Source organism: Nyctereutes procyonoides, unplaced genomic scaffold (assembly GCF_905146905.1).
Source record: "Nyctereutes procyonoides isolate TBG_1078 unplaced genomic scaffold, NYPRO_anot_genome, whole genome shotgun sequence".
In the NCBI taxonomy this organism is placed as follows: domain Eukaryota; kingdom Metazoa; phylum Chordata; class Mammalia; order Carnivora; family Canidae; genus Nyctereutes; species Nyctereutes procyonoides.
The window spans coordinates 72,171,386-72,190,559 of record NW_026575135.1 but is presented as its reverse complement, the minus strand read 5'-3'; the positions used below and the strand labels follow the sequence as shown (position 1 = coordinate 72,190,559).

Here is a 19,174-nt window from a genome sequence, read left to right as displayed (position 1 = left end):
CGAAAAGCAATGAGTAGTAGTAGGCAAGACAGTCTCCTCATTACCTTTGGCAAAATATGGAAAATCACAAGCAGCAAACGCAAGAAGATAAGGCAAAAGCAGAGAAGCTGAGGGGCTAAGCGAAGCTTTAATACCTCTTCTGCCACTAGGGAAACAACACAGGAATGCAGGAAACACTAAGGAAAAAGACCCTGCTGAACCACCAAGATTCCAGTTAGGACCTACTAATTGAGTAAGTGAGACCTGCAGTAAGCCAACCCGCTGAACAATCTTAAATAATTCAAATGAGATGAATTAAACTATGGGGAGCTGCTCCTACCTGACAAGGACCAAAGTAAATCAGTTCCAAAGGAAGAGAACACCATCCCCACAGACCATCAAGTTATTGTTTCATATAATTTCCAGCATTCAATGAAAATTCCCAAAGGATTGAAAACCAAAAGGAAAAGAGAAACAGGGGATCCCTGTGTGGCTCAGTGGTTTAGCACCTGCATTTGGCCCAGGGCGTGATCCTGGAGTCCAGGGATCAAGTCCCATAATTGGGCTCCCTGCATGGAGCCTGCTTCTCCCTCTGCCTGTGTCTCTGCCTCTCTGAATAAACAAAATCTTAAAAAAAATAAAAAATAAAAAAAGGAAAAGGAAAAGAGAAACAACAAAAACAGAACTCCCAGGAGATTCAAATACTGGAATTAGCAAACACAATCTTTTAAATAAAAAACTATGATGGACATACACTTTAAGCAAAGATAGAGTGACACAGACTGGATTTATCCTCCTACATAAAATAAAAACCAAACAAGTATATGAAATACTGAGTATCAGACATCACACACTAGGCAGCACAAGAGAGTAATCATTGACAGATGGGAAATAAACAAGGTAAGCCTTTAAGACCATTCTGCCTGGACAGTTTCCTTAGAACAGTGCAGGGAGATGGAACCCAGATGCAGTCTGGCAGTCTACTACATGAACTGATATGAAGCTGGCATTCCAGAAACGCCAAAGTGGCTAGAGTTCATAGGGTTTAGTGCCAAAGAGGAGACAGCACCACATAGAAAGAAAGCTCTAGAGATCTGAGGACCCTCTTGAGTCTTCAGCTGAGTAGTGATAAGCGAATAAGCCTTAGGCCAGAAATGGGGAAGTGAGGACAAAGTGAAAAGGGTAGAGGGAACAACCCTTAGGATCATACAGGACCAGGAATAGTTTGTGGTCTCACCAGATGGAAAATTTTATAAGTCAGAGAATTTAAAAGGTAGTAGTTAAAAGCAAGTACTTGATAGAATCAAACTATTTCCAAGTAATTTAACTAAAGCCCAGAACAAAGCTCAGGAGTATTTATAGGAGTATAAAAACATCCAGCACCCAAAAAAGTAAAATTCACAACATGATGTGTCTAATAAAAAATTACCAGGCATACAAAAAGAGAGAAAGAAAAAGAGAATGGGTAGGGGGCGTGGAAAGGAATTGAAGCAACTCAGGATGAAAAAGATGGAATTAGCAAATAAGGACATTAAAAATTATTCTAGCTATATATTACATACCTTCAAAAAAGGTAGAGGCAAAATGTTAAGTAAAGGCATGGAAGATTAAAAAAAAAACAACAAAAACACTTTTAACTTCCAGTTATGAAAAATACACCAATACTGGATGAAATGAACAGCAAATTACATACTGTAAAAAAAAAATAATGAAACCAAAGACAAAGCAATAAAAACTGTCCTAAGGTGGGGGGGTGGGCGGGAATGGAACAATTTAAACAAAGGATTAATGAGCTGTGAGACAACTTAAGATACAAGTAACTGTATTCCAAAAAAGATGGGTGGGATAGGGGAGAGCATAAAAAATTATTTGAAGAGTGGCCTAAACTTTTTCAAATATCATGAAAACTATAAACCTACAGATTCAAGAGGTTCAACAAAACCTAAGCACAAGGAAAAAAAAAAAAGACACCAAGGTACATCATCATAATCACATTGCTTAAAACCAGCAATAAAGAGAAATCTTAAAGCAGCTACAGAAAAAGGACATACATAAAAGAAACTAGGATAGGAACAACAGCAGACTTCTCATAAAAACACAAACAAGAAGATGGTAGAACAGGATCTTCAAAATACTGAAAGATGAAAACTGTCAACCTAGAATCCTATACCTGGAAAAATTATCTTGCAAAAAAATAAAAGCAAAGTAAAAGACTTTTTCAAACATGAAACTTGAATTAAAAAAAAATCACCTGCAAACCTCCATTACAGAAAATATTAAGGAAAGTTCTTCAATTGGAAGGAAAATAATAATAGAAACTTGCCTACACACAAGGGAATGAAGAACACTAGAAACAGTACGTACACAGGTAAATAAAAACTTTTTTTAATACTTCACCCTTTAAAGGAAAAATATTATAGTGTGAGATTTATATATAAGGAAAACATGACAGCAATAGCATAAACTTCAGAAGAAACAGAAACAGATTGTTAAGATTCATGCTAAATATGAATATTCTTGATTCACTTTATATTATAAACCCTAAAGCAACCATTATTGAACAAAGAATTAGAGCTTATTAGTCAACAAAGGAGATAAAATGGAATTTTACCTAGAATGCTTAGTTAATCCAAAAGGGAAAAAAGAGAAAGGCAACAAAAAACAGATAGGAAAATAGAATATAAATCACATGACAACATATTTAAATCCAACTAACAATTAAAAAGAGAGAAACCAACTAGTATCACTGAAAGCACCCTTCTGAGAACATCACTTTAACTGCGAAGAGTTAAGTGCAACTTAATTATGAGTGAAAAGTGTCCATAATAAATCTGAAAGCAGTCTGGACCCCAGGAGTTCCAAACTGACCAACCAAAGCTCCTCACTGAGAAAAAAAATCCCTCCAAAAATAGAATTAAAATTTAGTGAGAAAGGCGTAAAAAAGATGAATGGGGGGGAAAAGGTCGAAATAAAAATGAGAGAAGGGAACAGAATCAGAAAGTTTCACTGCAAAGATCAGAAGAGGGAGCTCTGAAGTTAGAAAAACAATCCTGAATCATAACTTCTAGAACTTCAGAAAAACTAAGTTTAAATAAAAATGAACAGAAACGTTAAATGTTCAAGTCTCATAAAAGTTATTAAGTATTTTTAAAAGTTACCAGAATAGGGGCAACCTGGGTGGCTCAGCTGGTTAATTGGTTAGTTAACTCTTGGTTTCAGCTCAGGTCCTGATCTCAGGGTCATGAGATCCAGCCCTGGGTTGGGCTCCTTGCTCAGTGAGGAGTCTGCTTGAGATTCTCTCTCCCTCTCCCCTTATCCCCCACCCACACACACTCATGTGCTCTTGTGCACGCACATGCTCTAAAATAAATAAACCAACCCTAAAAAAAAAAAAAAAAAAAAGGTTACCAGAATAACTCCCTACAGACAAGGAAAGCATACCACAAACATGCTCCAAAAACTATTACTTAAAACTTCAAACTGAGCTAAAAAAATTGACACTAAGAAAGTTATAAAAATATAGAAGAATTAGAAAAACTCAGTTAAGGAAAACTAAATTGCCAAGAACTTAATAATGAATAATCACAAAATGAGAATGTTTTTAGAAAAGGAAGACAGTTTTAAAAATCACAAGTAAATGAAGGACTATGGATTCAAAATCAATCCTTTTTTTATATACCAAGAGTGAACAATTGGAATTTTGCATTAAAGACAATACCATTAGCAACCCAAAAATGAAATACAGTTCTAACAAAATATACACATGATTTGTATGAGGAAAACCAAAACTTTGAAGAAATCAATGAACTAATAAATAAATTGATATTCCATATTCACGGATAGGAAGACTCAATATATTATCAAGATGTTAGCTTTTCCCAACTAGACCTATAGATTCAATGCAAACTCAATTAAAGGTCCAGCGAGTTAATTTATGGATACTAACAAACTAATTTTAAAGTTTAAAAGCAGAGGTAAAAGACCACAGGACAGCCCAACACAAAACTGAAGAGTAAGAATAAAACTGGAGAACTGATACCAGCTGCGTTTAACACTTATTATAAAGCTACAGTAACTGGCAAAAGAACAGACGATCAGATCAACATAACAGAGAGCCCAGGGATCCCTGGGTGGCTCAGCGGTTTGGCGCCTGCCTTTGGCCCAGAGTGTGATCCTGGAGTCCCGGGATCAAGTCCCGCATCGGGCTCCTGACATGAAGCCTGCTTCTCCTTCTGCCTGTGTCTCTGCCTCTCTTTCTATCATGAATAAATAAATAAATAAATCTTTATTTTATTATTATTTTTAAATAAATCTTTAAAGAAAAAAAAAAGAGAGAGCCCAGATAATACCCACAGAGTCAACTGATTTTGACAGAAGAGCAAAGGCAATATATCCACAAGACAAAAAAAAAGAAAAAAGAAAAAAAGAAAGAACATACTTCACGCTCTTCATAAAAATTAATTCAAAATGGATCACAGACCTAAAATGTAAAACACAAAACCATAAAAATCCTAGAAGATAGCACAGAAGAAAATCTATGATTTAGATTTGCAATGACTTTTTAGATATAACATCAAAAGCACAACCCAGGGATGGCTGGGTCACTCAGTGGTTAAGCGTCTACCTTCGGCTCGGCTCAGGTCATGATCTCCGGGTCTTGGGATTGAGTCCTGCATCAGGTTCCCCATGAGGAGCCTGCTTCTCCTTCAGCCTATGTCTCTGCCTCTCTCTCTGGGTCTCTCATGAATCAATAAATAAAATCTTTAAGACAAAACAAAACAAAACCACAACCCATGAAAGAAATAATAAGCTGGACTTTATTAGAATTAATAACTTCAGCTCTGTAAAAGACACTGTCAAGAGAGTAAGACAGGCCACAGGCTGGGAGAAAACATTTGCAAAGACCTATCTGGTGAAGGACTATATCCAAAATATACAAAGAACTCTTAAAACTCAACAATAAAAAAAACAAAAAAACTCAACAATAAAAAAAAATAAATAAAAAATAAAAAAACTCAACAATAAGAAAACAACACAATTAAAAATGGGCAAAAGAAGTGGGCACCTCACCCAAGTAAATATGCAGATGGTATATAAACTTATGAAAAGATGTTCTTTAATCATGTCATCTGGGAAATGAAAAATTAAAATAATAATGAGATACCACTTTACATACCATTTAGAATGATCAAAATCCTGAACACTGACAACATGAAATGCTGGAAAAGATGTGGAACAACAAGAAGTCTCATTCACTGCCAGTAGAAATGCAAAATGATACAGACATTTTGGAAGAATTTAATAGTTTCTCACAAAACTGAACATATTCTTAACATATGATCCAGCAGTCGCATTCCCTAGCATTTACCCAAAGAACTGAAAACTTACATCCACATAAAAACTTGCACATGGATGTTTATAGCAACTTTATTCATAACTGCCAAAACTTGGAAGCAACAAAAATAGCCTTCGGTAGATGAATGAACAAACTGTAGTACATCCAGACAATAGAATATTATTTAGCACTAAAAAGAAATGAACTATCAAGCCATGAAAAGACATGGAGGAACCTAAATGCATGTTACTAAGTGAAAGAAGTCAATCTTTAAGGCTACATACTATATGATTCCAACTATGTGACATTCTGGAAAAGGCAAAACTATGGAGACAGCAAGATCACTGGTTTCCAGGGGTTAAGGGAGAGGGAATGAAGATGAATCGGCAGAGCAGAGGACTTTTAGGGCAGTGAAAATATTCTTTATAATTTATAATGGTGGATATATGCCATTATGCATTTGTCTAGACCCATAAAATGTATAGCACGAAGAGTGAACCCTAAGGTAAAGCATGGACTTAGGATGATAATGTCAGTCAATGTAGGGTCACTAACTAACAAATGCACCATTCTGGTAGAGGATGTTGGTTGTGGAGGAGTCATGCACCGTACTGTGTCACATTTGTTGTGAACCTAAAGCTGCTCTAAAAAAATAAAGGATATTTTAGGGATGCCTGAGTGGCTCAGTCAGCGAAGCATACGACTCTTGATTTTGGCTCAGGTCTTGATCTCAGGATCCTGAATTCAAAACCCACATTGGGCTCCATGCTGGGTGTAGAGTCAGTCAACTTTAAAAAAAATTTTTTTTTAATTAAAAAAACAAAAACAACAGAACAATGGATGCCAGGAGCTGGAAGCTGGGGCAGAGTCTGCCTAAAAGGGAGTTAGGGGCCCCTGGGTGGCTCAGTCAGTTAAGCCTCTGACCTAGGCTCAGGTCATAATCTCAGGGTCCTGGAATCAAGCCCCATATGGGGGCTCTGTGCTCAGGAGGGAATCTGCTTGTCCCTCTTTCTCTGCCTCTCCCCCTTCTCATGCTCTCTGCCTAACTCAAATAAATAAAATCTCAAAAAAAAAAAAAAAAAAGGTGGGGGGGGATACATGGGGAAGTTTTTTGGAGGTGATGAAACTCATATTGTAACTGTGGTGGTGGTTATACAACTGTGTATATATAAATGTACAACAATAAGGTGAGTTTTATTTTTATCTTCCTGTAAATTATATCTTAATTTCTTTAAAAAAAAGTTTTAAAAACGATTCGAGACAAATATGCAAATTTAGAGAATAAATCTCTGAAAAAAACCAAAGGAACCAGCATACCAAAAGTTATTACCCAAACTGTAATGAAATTAAAAGAAAAAAAATTCAAACTACACACACACATGTTTTTCTTAATATACCGTACCTGAGAATATAAAGGTAGAACAAAGCCAACACCAAGATATATTCCAATAAAATTACTGACTTAAAAAAAAAAAATCCTTTGGGCATGTAGGCAAAAAGAGCAACTAACTAATAAGTGAAAGAAAATTGAACTGTCATCAAAGCCTATAGCAAAACGGAAGTAACATACTCAGGATATTTCAGGAAAGAATGTGAGCCACCTATTTTATATTCTGCCAAACTGACATTTGAATATAAAGATACAAACTGTTATTAACGTGCAAGAAACTCAGAGAATATTGCTACCACGAGCCCTTCCTAAGGAAACATCTAGAAAACAAGATTCCAGAAGTCCAAAATTATTAGAGATAAATGAACTAGTGGGAGGCACTGAATATATATACTTACTAACAAAACAAAGTCCAAGTGGGGATTGTATCCACATTAAATGGGAAGGCTGATAGTATGTCATGACTACACTCTCACAATATAGAGTACAACTATTTAACAGGAGTGGGGTGGAGAATGGGAACGATATTCCAAGCAGTTCTACCTGCTTTCAGTACTCATATTAGTGGTAGTATTTTTAGTATAGTACTGTTATTGAGACTGCAATGTAATATGGGATAAACCAAATAAGTAATTACAGGATATTCAAATTCCATCATCCCATATCCCTGAGAACTAGGACACGCAGTATTAAAGGAGATACACATGTAATTATAGAAAAGGTTAAATAAAATCCCTGTTATTCTAAATACAAAAGTATCAGTATATTTTTATAAGACATTTTGTAACTCTAAATATACAAATGTATTTTATATATTTAAAAATATTTTATCATATTAAGCATGTATACACATACAAATATATATCTGTCAACTCTCTCCATATATGTTATATAATACACATACATATGAAGATATATATAGTCCTATTTCCTAGCTCTGTCCAGTGGAAACACCTAGAAACAATGACCCACCCAATAGCAACAAGCATCCCTAGCAACAGATATTTTGGTCTTGAAATATCATTTCCAACTAAAAAAAAGACAAACAGATTTTTTGGAAAAAATATTATTCCAGGTTTGAGGCAAGAAATACACAAGATGAGCCAAGAAAATCTTGCTATACCAGATAGCGAGGAAACTACTAAAGACAATTAGAGTTGTATCAGAAACTCAGAAATCATTTAAAAAGCTCTCCCATTAGTCAACAACCAGACAATTTAAGCAACAAAATAAAGTAATAATTACAACTTATGATCTACACCTGAAACCCAAATGTTTAGCTATAGTAGTTAATAATGACACTTTAAAAAACCTAACTAGTCACACTCAAAGGATGACAATTTATCTTGAAAACTAGTAAATTAAAGGAACAAGCTTTCTTTTCTGCCTTTGCTGTATAAACTGTATACTGGGTCATCAATCAATAAATAAGGAAAAGCATCTTTTTATAGATGCAGCTCACTTAATGAAAAAAATGACAGAATTAGAATATCACTATTTAGCAAACCCTAAAAGAATTAATGGCTCTAGGCACTGAACATTAGTGGAAAAGACCTTCAGATTTTATCTGCTATCTGACGGAAAAGCAAGCATCATCTTAAGCCCTGCCCAGGGGTCAAATCTGAGCCTGACCAAGCCTCTGCATCCAGATGCCCATTTGTAGGGGATGAAAAACATGTTCAACTGCATGAGTCTCCGTAAACAAAACAGAGCCTGTGGTGAAACAAGTCAAACCACCCCAAGTTCAACACAGAGAAGAAACCTGTAAATTAAGACATACTAAATAAAAAGAGGATGGGGACTAAACCATAATGCTTAGATACACACAATTTGGTATTAAAGCTGTAAGGGAACAAAGAAAGTGATTACTGGAAAAGTAAGAAAATAATGGTTACTTTTGAGAGCAGGGAGGTGGTTATGATTGGCTGTCACGATGGACAGAGCTGGGGGAGGTAAAAAAGTTCTAATTCTTTTTTTTTTTTTTTTTTTTATGATAGAGAGAGAGAGAGAGAGAGGCAGAGACAGAAGCAGGCTCCATGCATCGGGAGCCCGACGTGGGACTCGATCCCGGGTCACCAGGATCACGCCCTGGGCCAAAGGCAGGCGCCAAACCGCTGCGCCACCCAGGGAACCCAAAAGTTCTATTTCTTGACCTGGATAGTGGTTACAAGGCTTAGGCCTTATAATAATTCATTAATAGATTTGTCTTTGTGGTTTTATGTGTTTCATTCAAAAGGCTTTCTTTAAAAAGTAAATGATTGGGATGCCTGGCTGGCTCAGCAGTTAAGCATCTGCCTTTGGCTCAGGGTGTGATCCCAGTCCCAGAATCGAGTCCCACACTGGGCTCCCTGTGAGGAGCCTGCCTCTCCCTCTGTCTATGTCTCTGCCTCTCTTTCTGTGTCTCTCATGAATAAATAAAATCTTTATTTTTAAAAAATAAATTAAAAGGTAAATGATTAATAGTCATTTGGCTTATCTGCTTACCTCCAAATGGCAAAAGGAACTCACCACCCATTCCCCCTGGAACCAGAGGAGTGCATGAGAAAACTGAGGGTCCAAGAGTCAATGACCTCAGGTCCCTAGGACTTTGCATCACAGAATCTTAAAGAACTGGTGCTAAAGTATATATATGAACTGTCTTTGCATGAACTGAAGTCAGCCTTGACAATTTATACATGTTGGAGCTTATGTATTAAAGACTGGCTGAGACAATAAAGTGACCTTCCTGATAGTGGCTTTATTACAAAGCCCTGTTCCACTGACCTATTTCAACCAATAGTTTATCTTCCATGATACTAACAGGATACTTCCTTCCTGTCTTGTATAAAGATTTCTTTCTCACAGTAAGCAGAAAAGTTATTTAAATTTGCCAAGCAGTTCCCAACATGAAGTAGAGAAACAGTGGAGGAGAATCCCCATAACCTCTGAGATATAATCTAAGTGAGTACTTTCTTTAAAAAAAAAAAAAAAAAAAAACAAACAAAAAAAAAACGATTTTATTTATTCATGAGAGACACACAGAGAGAGAGAGAGAGAGGCAGAGACACAGGCAGAGGGAGAAGCAGGCTCCATGCAGGGAGCCCAACGTGGGACTTGATCCTGGGACTCCAGGATCATGCCTTGGGCCAAAGGCAGGCGCTAAACTGCTGAGACACCCAGGGATCCCCTAAGTAAGTACTTTCTAAGCTTATTCTGACATTACTAGAAAAAGGAAACTTCCCTACAAACAAATGACTTACAACTCAAAAACTGCTAATACAGACTGAAAAGAGAAAAATACAATTAAATACAAACCTGAAGAAATTAAAAGGGGAAAGCAGAAATGGGTGATTGCCTAAGCTCTGAAGGTAACTGATAAATCAGAAAGTGTATTTCCCTTTGGGATACCCTGACCCAGAAAGTCAAATATGACAGGAGAGGGGGGAAAAAAAGAAAAATTTTACACTACCACACCTACTCTATGAAACAGAAACTCAACTTAATTACCACCAGCATTCTAAAAACCAAGAGAGAGAAACCAGATTAATGTGCATATCCCAGGGAATGTTTAGGTTTACTGAATAGGTTAACCAGAAATTTTGAGCTGACAAGGGAAGAATATTACTATCATTACTTCCTTTTTGGCTTCTTGTAAATATTTTTCTATCTAGAATGGCAGTTATATTTTGTCTATTAGTTATCTATACAAGTATATTCTATTCTTCTCACTCCCTAATATTCATAAGTTCCAGAATGGCAGGGACTGTGTTTTTTTCCCCATCTATGTATCTTCCATATACCTAGTACAGCACCTGGCAAAATGTTTTACACACAGCACATGCTCAGTATGTTTGCCGCATTAAATAAAAAAATTTTTAAAAAATCCAGGATAGTCAGAAAAAAAGAAGAGAAAATTTGTTCTTCATTATTTCAGAAGGCAAAAATCAAGACAGACTGGAAGAAAAGTATGGGGAGGCCAATCAGACCAACATTAACACAAAACTAAAATAAAACTAAATAAAAACTAAAAATAGCACTGGTTGCCTTGAGAGGTTATAATGTCCTTTTTCCACCTCTGAAGTATTAAAAAAGCTGCATGCCCATTGGCAGGAATGATGAGGATATCTCTGGAGGCTCATCTATTTCTTTGACTATGTCTTGACTGCCATTAAGGTGGAAGGGAACTTTGGGATATGCTTTAAATTCTTTTAAGATTTCATGTTTCTGAATAAGGCCATCCTTGGAGACTCAGACTGAAAAGTAAATGAAGAAAATAAGGAGAAACAAATCTATTACATAACCTATACTTAGGGATAGGCATTTCCCACCCCACTGGAATCTGTAATTTGACAATACAAAAGCCTGACTCTACTTTATCAGAGAATTACATATCAGAACAAACCTCTGTGCACCAGGCATTTCACAAGTGTTTTTTCATTTCATCCTTGTTATTATCCACATTTTATAAAAGGACACTTATACTGAAAGAATAAGTAATGAATGGGTTTTGAACTTTGACTGAAACCATGTTATTTCCACTGAACCTTCCCACTTCTGAGATAAATTAGCACTAGCAAAATAGAACATTGCCTCTTTTGTGCATTGGCATTAGAAATCTTAATTTTCTACCATATCTTGATTTCCATACCATAAATTTATATGTGCCATGTCTTACCACTTATTTCAAGCTCTGCCCAATGTGATTTCTTTCCATTTGCTGCTTCCTCAGAGGACATAATTGTGTACATCTTCCTAGGGTCAGGGGGTTCGTATTTTTCTTTGGGCATGCCTGTTGAGTTAAAAAAAAAAAATCAGCATTCTGAAGAACCACATAACTGAAAACAGTATCTTTTTAAAAGTAAATACACATATTATGATCTCTAAATACCATTTCCCATTAAAAAGAACTAGGCATTTCTAGGAAAAATGGAGGATTTCAGGCCCAAGATCAGAAAAATACAAAAAAGGGCTGGGTGCTAACAAAGATGCTGTGACTGTGGAAGACACAACAGACTGCATGAAGAAGCTCCCAGTGGCCACCCGTAAGACCACATGAACATCAAAAGAATGACTGTGAGTCATTATAAACTGCATCAATTCAAAACTTTAATAAAAAAAAAAAAAGTAAAACAAAACTCCGTCACCTAAAAATTGGGAAAAGAAAGAATCAAGCATTTATCCTGCATTTCTGGCTGAAACTAGGTAAGGGAATGTTCTTAACAGAATTCCAGCTAATAAATGCATAAAGAGTTAGATAATTAGAGAAATCACTATTTTGCAACCCCTAATGAAAAAAAAATCCAATGGATAACTAAGGCTATGAGACTTCAACCCAATGGTCAATATCATCATTAGGATGAGATATGTGCCAATACTACAATGCCCTTGACACCTCATCCAAACATATTAAAAATAAAAAACTGAACATAAATCCTATCAAGCCCTACTACTTCCAGTGCCAGCTGAACAAAATAGAGGAACATGTTAAAAATAACACAAGACACAACAATGTGAACATACTGAACACTACTGAACTGTATGCTTAAAAGTAATTAAGACATATATTTAAACACAATTAAATTTTTTTTTAAATCTTAACTCCACAAAAATATAGCCAGCTAGATGCAGAATATGGAAAGTGCTAAAAGTAATTAAGACATATATTTAAACCACAATTAAATTTTTTTTTAAATCTTAACTCCACAAAAATATAGCCAGCTAGATGCAGAATATGGAAAGTGCTACATGAGAAAGATCTAATTTCTTCAACAAATAAATGACACACAAAAAAAAGAGGAGAGGCAATTGACATGGATTAAACAATTTACAGGACAAAGCAATCAAATGCACTATATATACCTTGTTTGAGTATAATTTGAATAAACCAAGTGTAAAAGACATTTCTGAGGATCAGACAATTAGAAGTACTAAATGTAAGTTGATACTGAAAGACTATTGTTCATTTCACTTGTGGTTATTTCCTTAAACCTATGTTATCAGTACATTTCAAAATATTTAGGTGAAATGAAATCTCACACCATTGCATATCCCCCAAATTTCCTTGACCAAGTCTCACTTCACCTTATGCATTGGGATGAACCCAAATCCACTTTAGCCAACTCTCCACCTACTCTGGATACCTACTCAGCTAAATACAGCTGGAGAAAAACCTATCACCATGTGAACTTAAAGTGAGCAAGTCAGCAATCATTTACCTCAAGTAGACTATTTACGCTGCCAGGAAATCAACTGTAAATTCTCCTAGTCCCTTCTACACGACTTCGCTCTTCAAACCTCTAACTCGTATTCCTCCATCTTCCCTTTCTTACATCTATTTTCTCATTGAAACAGAAAACCACTGCAAGAGGCCTTTCGATGAACTCCCACCTCCACTCATCTACACTCTCTTTTAGTAGGACAAATTGCCTGCCCTCTGAACAATCAACCCCATGGCATCACCTTGCCTATTCAAAGACTTTACTCGGTGATTCTCTCCTACATCACTTTTTCCCTCTATACTAGATCTTTACCTTCAATATACATATACATGGTATTATCCCCTCTATTTAAAAGTCCTGACCCCAACTCCCCCACCAGTTATATTTTTTTTCTCATTCCCTTCACAAAAAAAAAAAAAATATTATCCTCAGGAGTTGTATATGCTCTGTCTCCTAGTTCTCTTTTCCCAGTTATTCAAATCAGTGTGTGCTTTTAACGTTCCACCAAAAACTGCCAAGAAGAAAACCAGTGACTTCATATTGTTATATTCAATGATTGTTTCTTAGACCTCCTTTTGCTTGTCCTATGATCAGTATTTGATGTAGATGATCACTCATTTGTAGACATACTTATTCACTTGGCTTCCAGGATCTTTTATCTTGGTTTTCCTTTTATCTCACTAGATTTAGTCTTTTGTTAGTTCTTTCTGCAGAGTCAGAATTAACTCCATTTACCGACAGAAACCTGAAGCCCAAAAAAGATTTAAGCAATTTAACCAGCATTTTAAGGCTGAGAAGTAGCAGAGTCAGGCTTTGTGTCTGATTAAAAGTTAAAGCTAGTTTCTAAGTGAAATAAGCCAATTATATAAAAAAAAAGACAAATATTGTATGATTTCATTTACATGAGGTACTAAAGTAGAACGGTAATTTCAGATTATGAAAGAATTACGGAGATGGATGGTAGTAATGGTTGCACAACATTATGAATGTATTTAGTACTACTGAATGCTACACTTAAAATGGTTAAGATAGTAAATTTCAAGTGTATTTGCCACAATAAAAAAAAAGACTGGAAAAAAGTCAAAGCAACTTTCATTATGCTTTACTGCCTCCCTACTGATGGAAGTAAAGCTATTTCTGAAACAGAAATGGGCTTTGAATGGGTAGTCAAAACACAGGAGGTAAAATAATCCTTAAAAGGCTGCTTGAAGAAATATAAATGGTGAGACTAATCATCAGCACAAGAAATCATCAGCACACATCTATTTTTTGTTTTGTTAAATATTATTGATAAAACAAACTGTTCTCTTATATGTTAACTTCTTGAAAATAGAAACACAATGACTAAAGTTTTTCCACTGATGATACAAAATACCTAATACAGAGAGCTAGCTATAAAGTCAGAAACTGTTCCTGAATAGAAGGACAATCTGGCAAAGCAAGTGTCCTTTCTGAATGATATGAATATTTCAGTAATAACCTAGAAAATATAAAGTGTTGTGTCAGGCTACCAGAGCTTGATGAGACCAGCCCTTAAGATCACCCAAACACGGGATCCCTGGGTGGCGCAGCGGTTTGGCGCCTGCCTTTGGCCCAGGGCGCGATCCTGGAGACCCGGGATCGAATCCCACATCAGGCTCCCGATGCATGGAGCCTGCTTCTCCCTCTGCCTGTGTCTCTGCCTCTTTCTCTCTGTGACTATCATAAATAAATAAATAAAAATTTAAAAAAAAAATAAAAAAAAAAAAAAAAAAAAAAGATCACCCAAACACTAATATTCTAACTAAATTCTACTTAAAACAAAACAAAATAAAACAAAACAAAACCATCTGATCTTCATTGACTTTTCCCAATAGAATTTAACAATGGTAAGAAATTGGCTCTGTCAGGCTGAGGTTAGTATTTTGGTCTTATTATTAATCATTTGACTTCTCAGTAGATGTTGAGAAGTCTGGGGACGCCTGGGCGGCTCAGTGGTTGAGTACCTGCCTTCAGCTACAGGCATGATCCCGGAGTCCCAGATCTGGCTCCCTGCCTGCTTCTCCCTCTGCCCATGTTTCTTCTCTTTCATGAATAAATAAATAAAATCTTTAGAAGAAATAAAAAAGAAGTTGAGAAGTTTGATTTATCAACCTCATGCAAGCCTACTTAGTTTAAATCAAGGTCTAGAGTTTGATCAGACTTCAGAGAATGGACAGAAGTGTTACTGAAATAAGAAATCTGAAAACCAGGCAATGGACCTGGTATCATTGCACCAGAGTCATAATTTTGCCTAGGTAGCCAGCCACTCCTTTTCCTGGTTTTTCATAATGTGACATGGGTGGCCTTAAAATTAAGTGACAGCTCATTAAACTCGGATGCAGCAAGGAGATCATCTTTATTTTCCAATCCCTGAGAGTAAAGATTTGGAGGGGGGGGGGATTATGACAGCATATAAGAAATGATAGCATATAAATTGTCTAATTACTATACTGTGCACTTGAAACTAATATAACTGTGTGTCAACTATAGTCAAAAAATAAAAATTAAAAAAAAAGGTAGCAAACTGTACAAACTTTTTCCTGGAGCAGCAAGAGGAACACATCTGCTCACTGAGCAACACCCTACTCCCACTTTTTTTTTGGGGGGGGGGGAGTATGACAAAAACATAGCATTGGTAGAGAAAAAGATGTAAGAATGCATACAATTTAGAATGTTTCCCAAGACTTCGAAATCAACAAGCAGATCTCTCCTCTAAACAATCTGCAGTGACATACCATATTTTTATCTAAAAAGACTAAAAGGTTTCCAAAACAGACTTGAAGACTGCCAATGATTACAAAAGACTTTTAAAAACAGCTACGCCAGAGTCAGCAGGTATGTAGCACCTGACTTTTCATAATCCCCTATTCCTCCAATCCAATGCCAGGCATCACTAACTGATCCTGGCAGCATAAAATCCATCCCCACTGTAAATCTCAGAGAAAGTTTTTCATTATCTTAGAATAATTATTCACCTTAAAGAAACAGAACATTATTTACCAACACAGAAAGATATGCTTTCATAATTAAACATTTTAAGAAATGGCTTAAAAATCCAGAACTATAACCATTGTGGGAAAGTTAGTGTTGCAAAGCAGAGTTATGAACCACAACATAACTAATAAAACTATCCTGGAGCATTTAAACTAAGAGTACTCTATCTGCATAGCACAAACTTAGAAAAACTGTCATCTTAATAGGGAAAAAAAAATTTTGGAATCCACATATTCTCTACCCTACAATTCCAGAAATGCTGTGTATGTGTGTGTACAGATGCAGTGAGAGGGCTATGAGAGGAACCATAAGGAGGGTTTATAAGAGATTTTATCAGAATCTAAGGTAGAGAGAAAAAAACAACTAAAGAAGCAGACTAGAATAATACCTTCACAAAGGTCCTTGCAAAAAGTTCTACATCATCTCACAGCTCCAAAAAGATTCCTAGATCCCTAGTTACAGCCTTTATAGTAAATCAATTTTAACCATTCTTTGGCTAAGACTGGAACAGCCACTGGAGACAGGGACATAAGAAAAGGGATAGGAGGGATCCCTGGGTGGTGCAGCGGTTTGGCGCCTGCCTTTGGCACAGGGCGCGATCCTGGAGACCCAGGATCGAATCCCACGTCAGGCTCCCAGTGCATGGAGCCTGCTTCTCCCTCTGCCTGTGTCTCTGCCTCTCTCTCTCTCTCTGTTACTATCATAAATAAATAAAAATTAAAAAAAAAAAAAAGAAAAGAAAAGGGATAGGAGACTCTGGTCTATTTTTCTGCCAGGAATCAACTTATACTCACAATCAAGATTGGGGACAACCAAATATCTGAATGTTCCCCATGGGAAAAGAGTGTGTAACTACAAAAACTGTCAATTGGGAGCTGAAATCCACTAATCATAACGTTCCATAGTCAAAAGGTGTGCCAACAGCCTGCCTCTCCCAATCCATACCTAATCTTCAATCTGAGGGGAAACCAACAGAGAAGTGCCTAAGAACCCATCCACGCCATATCTGAATAAAAAGCAAGTCAATACTGACTGGTCAAACATAAGTGTAACACACAGCACAATGATCATATAAAATCACTACTACAAGAGAAAAAAAATACTACAGAAATAGAAAAATATTCTGCAAAAAATTGTTTCTTGTGCTTAAAGAAGCTAAAGAAAACACTGATAAACAAAAATTACAAATAAAGAAGTCAACTATGGGACAACACAAACTGAAATAAAAAGAGTACAGATCTATCAGGGGAAGAAGTATTTGAATATTAGAATCTCTAAAACAAGATTAGGCAATAAAGGAAAGTCACAGAATACATAAACATAATTCCCACAAAAGGCAAACGTTGGCAAAACTCAAACACACTTTTTTATGGAAAAACAAGAGATGATAATGTAATATCTAAGAGAATAATTACCTAAGTTGTAACTCAGTATACCTACCCTTGGTATTTACCAGAGAAATAAAAAATGTACTTCCAGAAAATACATTTATATAAATGTGCATAATAGTGTTATTCATAGTTGTCAAAAACTGAGAACTGAAACCATCAACAATGAAAGGAAAATCAAATTGTGATATATCCAAATATTACTTAGCAAATAAAAAAAATTCAACTACTGATACATACACATATACACATATATAGATGAATCTCAAACATTACACCGAATATAAAAAGACCCAAAAGATTCCATGTACATGAATGTGCAGTGATAACAGTGACTGCCCTTATAGGAATTGATGAAAGTATTCAGTACCTTAAATGAGGGTGATTTATACTGATATATGTATTTATCAAACTCAAACTATACATTTAAGGTCTATATATTTCTCTTTATATAAACTTTCCCTTAGCTAAAAACATTCTGAACTCACTTGGTCAAGTGTGAAGACAAAAGGACATTTTCAGACAAGCAATTACCAACAACATACAACCCCATGTACTTTTCTGAATTGCTCATTACAGTATTGTTTATGATAAAAGTACAATTTAAGTGACCATTAATAAGAATGTATGGTTAAATGAGTTACTATGCAGCCGTACTATGGAAAATCATGCAGCTGTGAAAAGAATATTAACTACTGGTATCATACTGAGTTGTTCACTTCACAGTTTAGGATTAAGGAAATAAGCATACTTAGGTTAAAGATGTTAGGACCCAAGATTTTCAGGGTAAGAAAACATTTATAAATCAAGGAAATTAAGTGAAAACAACAAATTGACTTGAGAATATCAGTATTAACTCATGATTTTATTTTTTTAAAGATTCTATTATTGATTTGAGACAGAGCCCACACAATGGAGGGACAGAGGAAGAAGACAAACAGGCTCGCGCTCAGAGAGGAGCTCGATCTCAGGACCCTGAGATCACGACCTGAGCCAAAATCAAGAGTTGGACACTTAATGGACTCTGCCACCCAGGCGCCCCTGAACTCATTACTTTAAATTTGTTTTTAACTACACACTGACATGTTCTAGAAATATTATTATTTCTGGAATAATAACACCCCTAATCCTCAGTTTTGACCTCTACTACCAAGAAAGCAAAGTTCTTTGTGTAAAATGGCCAATCACAAGTTTGGGGCAGGAAATGTATAAAATGTGTAAAGCCTGACACATCCTTTAGTGCCAAGAACACAAGTCAATATGACACAGGAGCCAGCTAAAAGGGGTCCTCACTGGCTGAAGCTGTGACAATTTGAGCAAAAAGAATCATAATTATAATGGAATGAAATACACTGAATCAAAAACTTTTGAATAACATGATCATTATTAGTGCTGCAGAAAACAGAGCAAGCGGGATTAGTAGCAGAAGGAAACTACAGCACTAATCAAGACATAAAAAAAGCAAGAGGGGAGGGAGGAGAGGAGAGGGAAGGGAAAGCCGTAATAGGTGCATGTCAGCCACCATCTGAGGCAGCTTTTAAACTAAGAAAATTGGTAACTAAAGAGAAATATCTGAGTGTTCATCTTTTCAGCGGGTACCACATTTCTGGTGACCAGACAGCTCTAGTCGAACAATAGTCCTGCTTTACAAAAGAATGACAACTAATAAATGAAGAATGAAAATTTAAAAAAAAAAAAAAACAACATCATTTTGTTATTCCTTTTCTGGGCAAGGATTACAAATTGTGTTAAAACCATTATATGAATCACTGGCAGTGGTGTAATGCTAAAGTAATACCATCACCCAAATTGTTTTCTGATTGTAAGGTAGAAAATGTTCAAAGGAGGAATAAAAGGTCACCTGCTTCAT

The 19,174-nt window shown here is 36.0% G+C and overlaps 1 protein-coding gene across 3 annotated transcripts in view; it reads right to left on the bottom strand.

Annotated features, from left to right (window-relative positions):
- CNOT6 (CCR4-NOT transcription complex subunit 6) overlaps positions 1 to 19,174 on the bottom strand; it is a 69,726-nt gene that overhangs the window by 33,550 nt on the left and 17,002 nt on the right. For 2 of the 3 annotated variants that reach the window (XM_055302155.1, XM_055302154.1), the window contains exon 2: positions 11,359 to 11,472. In XM_055302155.1, the coding sequence (XP_055158130.1) occupies positions 11,359 to 11,470 (112 nt within the window). In that variant the 5' untranslated portion in view covers positions 11,471 to 11,472. Of the gene's footprint in view, positions 1 to 11,358; positions 11,473 to 19,174 lie in introns of those variants that run through there. The other variant, XM_055302156.1, reaches the window with a different exon arrangement.